The sequence below is a fragment of the Pholcus phalangioides genome, unplaced genomic scaffold, assembly GCF_987345545.1.
Source record: "Pholcus phalangioides strain wild (caught in Gottingen) unplaced genomic scaffold, Ppha-v1.0 ptg000041l_1, whole genome shotgun sequence".
NCBI lineage: Eukaryota > Metazoa > Arthropoda > Arachnida > Araneae > Pholcidae > Pholcus > Pholcus phalangioides.
In genome coordinates this window covers 6,322,592-6,332,731 of record NW_028301627.1, presented here as the reverse complement: position 1 = coordinate 6,332,731, position 10,140 = coordinate 6,322,592, and the positions used below count along the sequence as shown (strand labels likewise).

General features: G+C 37.5%; 1 protein-coding gene across 1 annotated transcript; it reads left to right on the top strand.

The window, feature by feature from the left end:
• Positions 1–374: 374 nt before the first annotated feature.
• On the top strand, positions 375–5,579 carry LOC149065179 (uncharacterized). Its single transcript, XM_089254312.1, has 3 exons — positions 375–4,017; positions 4,273–4,422; positions 4,840–5,579. The coding sequence occupies exons 1-3, from the start codon at positions 375–377 to the stop codon at positions 5,577–5,579; spliced, it is 4,533 nt and encodes a 1,510-aa protein (XP_089110438.1).
• Positions 5,580–10,140: the final 4,561 nt, after the last annotated feature.

The following is a 10,140-nucleotide window of genomic DNA, read 5'->3' as shown; positions in this document are numbered from 1 at the left end:
AGCGAAAATATGCATTTAAAAAAAAAATTCCTAAAAATATACCTTAATTAGAAACAATACTCAATGGTGAAATATTTTCTAAAAAATTAAAGAAATTTAATTAAATTTGAAGAATGAGAAGGACGAAAATGATTGTTAAGACCGCCAAGCTGCGCCATGCGCCAAAACCCTCCCACTGCGTGGGAGTAGAGGAGAGTTGCTGCCTTAGCACGAGAGAAAGAGCACGGGCCTTCCGTCGCTCTCTTGAGTAATGTTTAAAATAGCATAAGAATAAAGTTGTTTAAGTTTTCAAAGCCTTCTTCAGATACAGTCCACTTGCTTGAGCAGAGTCTAAACATTTTGGTCAACATCTTCGCCGGAGAATCAAAATTAAGATGGACCAGACAACACTCAACCGCACTCGCGGTGCGATCAAAAGGAGGATTACACGAGTCCAGTCGGTATTACAAAACATCGATGAATCGAGTGAAGAAACTGATGTTGTGCTGTTACAACAATTAGTGAAAATTGAGGACATTCGAACGAGCATCGATGAACTCTTAGAGGGATACGCCGCCTTGCCAGCGGACGCACAACTAGATGATGCCTTCGACCAAATCGAGGAGATGGAGGCGAACGTAGACGCCTTAGAGGTACGTTCAAAATGTTTAGTTTCAAAACTAAAAATCAAATCGGAAGATAATCAGGTCGCTCAACCTGCAACCGCAAAATTGCCGGAGATTCCTTTGCCGAGTTTTTCGGGAAATCCGGAAGAGTGGAGCTCATTCAAATCCGAGTTCAAATCTTTAATTATAGACAATGAATCACTGAATGGAGCTCATAAACTTCACTATCTTCGAGCCTCGTTAAGAGGGGAAGCGAAACTTGTCGAAACGGTCGACGATACCTTCGACTCGCTTTTCGGAGAATTAGAGAAGCGATTTGAAAACAAAAGGTTCATCGCTAACACACATATCAACGCTATTCTTAACCTTGAGAAAATACATCATGAATCAGCTAAAGAGCTTCGAAAAATGGTGAATACTATCCTGAGACATCTCAGAGGGCTCAAACTTGTAAACCTTGAGATGAATAAGCTAACTGAGATACTGCTTGTTAATGCTATTTTGCCTAAGCTAGACCGTGAGTCACGCAAGCAATACGAAATGTCGCTGAAAAACACGGAATTTCCCGAATGGGAAGAGTTTGTTGACTTTTTGCAAAGAAGGAGCCAAGTGCTTGAAAATACTCAACGAGTTTCCTACGCGAAATCTAAATTCGATGCATTTTCAAAACCTAAAAGTCTGATAGCCAAAGCGAATGCAAAGCAAAATTCCTGCCCCATTTGCGGAGAGAATCATCCAATTTATAAGTGTAGAATTTTTCATAGCCTTTCTATTGAAGAGAGAATATACGAAGTAAAAAATAAAAAACTGTGTTTTAACTGTCTGGAATCCCATAGAGTAGTCGAGTGCGGCAGCGATAAGAGATGCCGTATGTGTGGGAAGAAGCATCATTCGTTAATCCATAGAGAGAATGCACAACCACAAAAACCAAAACAAAATGAGTCCCCCACTGAAAGAAAAGAAATCGGGGCTTGTGAGACCAAGAAAGAGAAAACGACAGACTCATGTGCCGCATCTTCCAGTGTTGACAATTGCTTACATTCGAGCGAGAAAAGGGGATGCGTTCTGTTGTCAACAGCAATAGTTTACATCCAGAGGCCAGCTGGTGGGATGTTTCCAATACGCGCTTTACTCGACGCCGGCTCTCAAGTCAGTTTTGTCAGCAATGAGGTGGCAGACTCTTTACGACTTCGGAGAGACACTGTAAACGTTCCTATTGCAGGACTGAATGACTCTATTCTGAACATAAAGAAAAAAGTAACAACGCTAATCGCTAACCGCGAAGGGGACTATAGTAAAAAGCTCGATCTTTTAGTTGTTCCCAAGATAACAGATTTAACGCCGTCAAAGCGTTTGGATTTGACCTGCGTTGAACTTCCTAGAAACTTGAGTTACGCGGATCCTAACTTCAATATTCCGCAAAAAATAGACGCATTGCTGGGTGCAGAAATATTTTACGAGTTATTGGAGAACAACCAAATAAAATTGAAAAATGAGCCTATCATACTTCAAGCATCTGTGTTTGGTTGGATAGTAACAGGGACATTCCAGAATGCGGTAACCTACAACAATCTTCATTGCCATTTAACGAGTTATCGGGATGAGGTTGAAAAGGGTTTGGCGAAGTTCTGGGAACTGGAGTCAATCGGGATAATGGACGATCCTAAATTCAAGGAAACCGACGAGGCCAAACAGTTGTTTGACAAAACAGTCTGTTTCAAAGACGGACGATATGAGGTTAGCCTACCATGGAAGAGAGATTGGATAGAGCTAAATGATAACTTTAGTGTCGCAGAGAAACGATTACAGAGCCTTCTCAAGAGAATGCGGTACGATCCGACTATGTTTGCTCAGTATCGTGAAGTACTAGACAATTACTTAGATCAAGGGATTATAGAGAAAGTACCAGACGCGGAAAACACTGATGGAAAACCAGTATATTACTTGCCACATCAAGCAGTATTTCGAGCAGAAAGCGTCACGACAAAAATGAGAATTGTATTCGATGCAAGCTCTCACAAACCAGGTGAACTGTCCTTGAATGACTGCCTTTGGACAGGTGTAAACTTAAACCCGAACATTTTTCATTTGTTGACGTACTTTCGTCTCAACAAAATCGCGTTTCTTGCAGATGTCGAGAAAGCATTTCTACAGATTTCTCTTGCGGAAAAAGAAAGAGATGCAGTGAGGTTTCTATTCACCAATGCAAGGTGCATCAGCGATCATGCCAACGTGCAAGAGTTTAGATTCAAAAGAGTATTATTCGGCGTCAATGCCAGCCCATTCTTACTTGCTGCTACGATCAAAACACACATAGAAAAACAACGCGACAATTATCCAGTTGCAACTCAAGTGCTCGACACCTGTGTTTACGTCGATGATCTAGTGGCTGGAGAAGACAGCGTGACAGAAGCATTGCGAGTCTCTCGTGAAACTAGAGAGATCATGAGAGGTGCCAACATGAATCTTTGTAAATGGATATCTAACGATCCTAGGCTGATTCATCTATGGGAGAAAGAGGGATTTGACGTCCATCCTCAGCATACGGACGGCATCAACATGCACAAGGTTTTGGGATTGTCATGGGATGCTTCTCATGATTATCTAGCCATGGATATCATGGACCTTGTGGAATTCCTGAAACAAAACAAAAATACGAAACGCTTCTTATTGCGAACAGCAGGTAGAATCTTCGACCCCATTGGACTTCTTAGCCCATACACGATTAGGCTGAAGTGTTTATTCCAAGAACTGTGGCTTCGAAAATTGCTATGGGACGATGAGCTTCCAGCGGATGTCAAGGAGAAATGGATTCAGTGGTGTTCGGAACTTCCCCGCCTATCCGAACTACAAGTGCCGAGGGTCATTCTCGACCTTTCTGAAGATGACTCGAATGAAATAGAGATTCATTGTTTTTCAGATGCCAGTCAAAGAGCCTACGGAGCAGCGGCGTACCTCAGAGTCCGGTTCAGGGACCATATTTCCGTGAACCTGATTGCTTCCAAAAGCAGAGTTGCGCCACTGAAGAACCTTTCTCTACCGAGGTTGGAGTTACTCGGAGCACTACTCGCGGCAAGATTGACCTGCGAGATTGAGAAAGTCGTGAGAAGGAAAAGACCATGTAAGACCTACTTCTATTCCGATTCACAGATCGTGTTGCTGTGGATAAAGGGTTCAGTAAAAAGATGGAAACCATTCGTCGCAAACCGTGTGAACGAAATCCAAACTTTGACAGAAAAAAACTGTTGGTTCCACTGCCCTGGGAAAGACAACCCAGCCGATTTGGTTACCAGAGGCATCAGTGCTGACGCTCTTTTGCACAGTGACAGATGGTGGACCGGGCCGAGATTCTTGATGAGAGAAGAGCTTGCTTATGAGGACTCACCACCTGTGGTTACCGAACTGTTTGAAAGTGAGTACTCCAAAGAACTCAAAAAAAATTCGAACAGTAATTTTGAGGACACTAACTTGTATTTGACTCTAACTACCAAGAGTTCTCTCATTGAATATATCTTAAAAATTAACAGTAGTTACGTCACAATATTACGTATATTGAGTTTTGTATTAAGATTTGCCTATAATTTGAGATCTTGTGAAAAACGAGCAGGTAACTTAATGAGACAGGAAATACAATTTTCTGAAAATCTCCTGATAAAAATCATTCAAGGGTTGGAGTTTAAGGAAGAAATTGAAAGGCTTAAGAGGGGAAAGGCTCTAAAGGGTAACTCCAAGTTAGCTTCCTTGAACTGTTTCTTGGATGATGATGGTATTTTGAGAGTTGGTGGAAGACTTCAGAATTCCGATCTAAATACCAACAGTAAATTTCCCATGTTATTGCCATCTAACCATCCTCTCACCATGATCATATTGAGATACTACCATTTAAAGTATTTGCATATTGGTGCACAGTCGTTATTATATCATGTGAGACAAAAGTTTTGGCCAATCAATGGTAGAAATCTTTGTAGGAAGTTAGTACATGAGTGTCTTATTTGTTTCAAAAACAAACCTGTCCTGCAAAGTCAACTTATGGGTAGTTTGCCAAGAGAACGTGTGGTTCAAAACTATCCCTTCAATACCACGGGCATTGATTTTTGTGGGCCGTTCTATGTGAAATTCAAAAACCAAAGAAAGGGGGTGCTGAACAAAGTGTACGTTTCAGTATTCGTATGTTTTTGCACCAAAGCCATCCATTTAGATTTTGTAACTGATTTAATATCCCAATCATTCATAGCCAGCTTGAAACGTTTTTTCAGTAGGAGAGGAAAATGCTCCACAATTTTCACTGATAACGCCAAAAACTTTGTGGGCGCAAATGCTGAACTGAAACATCTCATGAAAAATCCCGATGAGGCATTATCCACTTACCTAACAAACGAGAAAATTGACTGGAGGTTCATTCCCCCCAGATCACCCAATTTCGGGGGCCTTTGGGAGGCAGGTGTGAAGTCATTCAAATATCACCTGAAGAGAATTGTTGGCAAGGCAAACCTTACCCTCGAAGAATTTCTTACTATCATCTCAGAAATTGAAGGGGTTCTCAACTCAAGGCCACTAACACCTTTGTCCTCAGAATTTGACAACTTTGAGACCTTAACTCCAGGTCATTTTCTGATTGGTCGACCCATAACTTCAATTCCTGAGCCTCAACTTATCAATATCAATGAGAATAGACTCAGCAGATGGCAGAGGGTAACAAAATTTTCCCAACAAATTTGGAAACTTTGGAAACGAGATTACCTTAATAGCCTACAAGAACGGAACAAGTGGAGGTTCGCAAAGGACAATGTAAAGATCGGTTCACTTGTACTGTTAAAAGATGACAATTTACCAAGCACTCAATGGAGTACTGCCAGGATCACCGACGTGTTCCATGGCAACGATGGAAAGATAAGAGTTGTAAATATACGTTTGCCCAGTGGCAAAATTTTGAAAAGAAGTGTGCGAAATATTTGTGTTTTACCTATTGAGTAAGAATTATTTTTGCATTTGTGTATAACATGTTCTAATGTATTTGTATTGTATATTCATTTCATTCACTTATTCAGGGCATTAATTTTTATTGCGTTATTCATTCTATTTTGAAAATTTTTGTATTGTATGTATTGTATAATTGAAATTATGTAATTTCAATCGGCGGGAGTGTTAAGACCGCCAAGCTGCGCCATGCGCCAAAACCCTCCCACTGCGTGGGAGTAGAGGAGAGTTGCTGCCTTAGCACGAGAGAAAGAGCACGGGCCTTCCGTCGCTCTCTTGAGTAATGTTTAAAATAGCATAAGAATAAAGTTGTTTAAGTTTTCAAAGCCTTCTTCAGATACAGTCCACTTGCTTGAGCAGAGTCTAAACAATGATCTTTCAAGAACATTATTACAATGTGATTAATAAAAAAAAAAAGGTAAAAATATGCGCTTAATCTAAAATTTCTGTGACTATGCATTTATACGCAGCAAATTAAAAAAAAAAGTATTAAAATATGCAATTGCACAGGCACTTATGCATTTGCATATTATCCGGGCTCTAGTGATAACTTTCCCATAAATTTTTTGGTCTCCATTGGTCGATACATTAGCATTCACAAATTCGGAGGCAATATTATCTAGGCATTCGTGTTCCTTCTTTATAGTCGTATTTGGTGTGTGTCTCTCTGGATGAGACTGCTCCCACTATCTTCCCACTGGTATGTCTTTTTGGGTTGCATAACTTCAGTTCAGTGTCAGCATGCATTTGTGTTGGATCTCTGGAGGATCAATGTTATCTTACCTTCTTAAGCATTTTACACGTTTCTTTCAAAAAATTATAACATCCCAGAAATTTAAGAGTGTATTTCATGACATGCTCAAGCCAGAGAGTCGAAATCTACAGTGTGGCTGTATAATTTGTAATCGTTGTTAAAAAAAATTAAAACACTCCGAAAGTTGTTTGAAAAAATTAGCACATTCGAACTATAATGGGATTATTACATGAATACCTCACACAAATTTGCATCAACTTGATTCAATAAGTGCATGTCTTCTCTAGTTATGTATGTAGTAAGCCTGGGTTATATCTGATCTTTGTATTAAAGGTAGGAAAAAACTGTTGATTGGCTGAAGTTGGTTTTCTGCAGTTCCCAACTTTGAGGCAAGAATGCAAGCCGATCTCCCCGTTAAAAAGTCTCACTGCAACAGTAACAGGCCTACGTTGTTACAATTATTCATTCATTACACTTAACTCACTACGAGTTGAGAAAAACTCGTACAACTCATCACTCATAGTTTAAAAAATTGATTGCAGATGACAGCACTACACATAACAAGCATTACACAGAAACAAACTTCACGGAAGGTTCACTATACATACATACATATTTCAACATGTACCAATTCGTTAAAAGTTCCGCAGAGGAATATGGACAAGGTGCGTGACTAGTTTAGTAGTAGGAGGTAGAAAAACCAGGCATTTCTCACAAATGCAAAACGTCTGCTGATATTATATAAATACATTGTACTGTGGCCATCTTTTGCCTTGACTATGGATTTTATGCATCAAAACACTGAATTGATACATATTTAACACAGATCTGGATTGGACTTCAACCCTGAATGCCATCATTGTTATTGTAAATCTGACAGCAGCTGATTTGCAATCTATCAGCTTTTTTTTTAGTATAACTCCACAATTTCTTGATAGGATCAGCATCAGGTATAATCATCAGATATCACAGAATCACCAAAGTATCAATGATTTCTGATGGACATTGCTCTGAGTTTTCGATCTGATATGCGGTTTCCATCTTCAAACAAATTCTTCAGCTGCTGGAACCAAAAGATAGGGACCATTGAGTCAGAACACTTCTCTGGATGTAAGTGTACATTAGGCTCTCTACCTTTTTATTCCAGAAGTGGAAAACTTGTATGCAGATGGCGATTTCATTTGTCATCAAGATTTTTCCTATGTGAATTGCTGAAGCATCGATACAGCTTCTTGGATATGGTTGAAATCTTGATGGTGAATAAAATTGCAATCTCTCTTCAACTTTTGGAATAAAAATATAGAGAGTACACTTCAACCCAGAGAAGTCTTCAGATTCATCAGTCCCTATTTCTTGGTTCCAGCAGCTGAAGATGGGAAAACACAAATCTTGGATCAAGAACTAAGCAATGCCTATCAAACATCATCGATACTTTGGTGCTTTTTTGATATCTGATGTTTAAACCTGATGCTGATCCTATCAAGAGATTGTGGAGTCGTGCTAAAAGACAGCTGATCAATTGCAAACCAGCTGTTATCAGTTTTACAATAATGATGACGACATATATGGTTGAAGTCCAATCCAGATCCTGTAATGTGAAGATTAGATATTGTTCCATGTTTACATACATAACTAGAGAAGACACACACTTATTCGATCGAGTTCATTTAAAATAATTTGTTCTAATTTTTTCAAATAACTTTCGGGATAGATGATTTTTTTGCTCGTCTAAAGATACATGAAATCAAAGCTTTCTGGATACTACGTAGAGGTGAACTTAGAAAAAACCATAGTTTCTCTCCACCAGGAATCGAACCCAGGACCTCTAGCATACCGGGCAAGCACACTGACCATTATTTCAACTTTTGGGATGTTTTAATTTCTTGAAACAAAGAAGAAAAAGTAATTTGGCATTTCAGAATACATTCAATTTGCTTTATGCAATTTTTTTTTGCCACCTATATGCTCAGGAACAATCTATTAGAAGATGGCAATACAAATTACAGCCACACTGTAAATTTCGTTTTTTTAAACTTAAGTATTTCATGAATTGGGCTTGTAAATTTTTGGGACATTTAAATTTTTTGAAACAAACATTTATATGGTGATTTTCCAAAGATTGATTATTATTCTGTCTTCCAGTCACTTTAGTTATTTTTAGAGCCCTGTTGCTTTTGAATTGCTTTTTTGTGCACCTTAATGTGATGGACTAATTTAGAATTCATAGAAAACTTTTCAACACAGATATTGCTACTATATGGCTTTTCGCCGGTGGGTCATTCCATTTCAAATCACTCGGCAAAATGCCAAAATGACACCCACGGTCACAGATTTTGATAATTTTTTTTTTCATTTGTTGCTTTCACCATCCTTACTAACAATGTGAAATATTATTTGCATATCTCTAAAACTTTTTGAGGAAAAAAATGTTGAAATGTATCAAAAAATGATGCAGATGACTTTTCCGAGGCTCAATTTTTAAGTGGCATTGTTTGAGAAAATAAATCAAAACTTTTTCAATTTTCAATATATTAAAGTGAAATTTTCACTAAAGTGTTCACAAAAACATACAAAATATGAATAAAAATAATTCATACACTTACATTTAAAATTTACATTCAAAAATGTTATGTAAACTTTGTTTTTGTGGAATTTTTTGTTTGAAAAAATACAACTTTTCTAGCGTATTTTTAGACCAGAGGCACAGCAGTTACCAAAACAAATTTTATTTTAAATTTCTCCTAAGTATATGAAGTGAAAGACTGGAGAAAAAAATAATGGTTTTTTGACCGTTAATATATTTATTCTGGCTCTCAACACAAAATTCATCGAAATAAGACTGGATCGCTCCGATTTCAAATCATTCATCTAGGTACTGAAATGCAACTCATTATTATTATTTTTTGTTTATTGCTTCTACCATCCTTGTTGACCATGCAAAATTTCATGAACATATCTCCAAAACTTTTTGAGAAAATTTTTTTTTCTAATCCTACGAATAACGTCTCTAAGGCTAACCCCATTCATGCAATATTACTTATGAAAATATATCATAACTTTGCAGATTTTCAATATATACAAATGAAATTTTCACTAAAATGCTCACAAAAAAATTCAAATTATGACTAGAAAAAAACCTTTGCATTAAAAAATTAGATTGCAAAAAAATCGTTGAAATTTAATTTCTGATTTTTTTTTAATAATAAAAACAATAGCTCACCTTTGCTTTTTTATTTATAAAAGCTCTCCTGCTTTTCACAACGCATATTCAATGACATTGAAGTCTTCCCAGATTTTTTTTTTTGTTCTATGAAGCAGGGACAAGTTATAATTTGCAGTTTTTCCCTTGTGTGATGGTTAAATTGAGTCTTATTTCTAGTTAACTCTATCAAAATAATCATATCATTTGCTCTCTGTTTAATATCTTCATCAAGTGTTCTTTGAGATTCATTTTCTGGTAATTCTTCAAAACCTTTACAAACCTTTGATTTTAAAGTGTTGCAGGCAGATTCAGGAGCTACCCTATGAAGTTTTAACTGATGACTCTACTATGTTCTGTAGAGATGAATTTATTTGTTCAAGTGTTTCTTGTTTAGAAATTGACATTTCCAAGTTACTTATCTCTACATCAATATCACTGTTCATCTCTTCACAGTATTCAGTTTCTTCACCTAATTTATTGATGTGTTTATTCACTTTGTCCCTACAAGCATGGCATATTTTTTTGCCCTGGAATTGATTTTGTATAATCATCTATTTCATTTATACGTGAAAAATACAAGTTTACTATCCTTAAACCTTTTG

What these genes read in the sequence shown, in the direction of transcription:
- LOC149065179 (XM_089254312.1), top strand. Translation starts at nt 375, where the DNA reads ATGGACCAGACAACACTCAACCGCACTCGCGGTGCGATCAAAAGGAGG. An exon ending in GGTTACCGAACTGTTTGAAA is followed by an intron (nt 4,018 to 4,272) that starts GTGAGTACTCCA and finishes AAATCATTCAAG; the next exon opens with GGTTGGAGTTTAAGGAAGAA. An exon ending in TTCCGATCTAAATACCAACA is followed by an intron (nt 4,423 to 4,839) that starts GTAAATTTCCCA and finishes AATCATTCATAG; the next exon opens with CCAGCTTGAAACGTTTTTTC.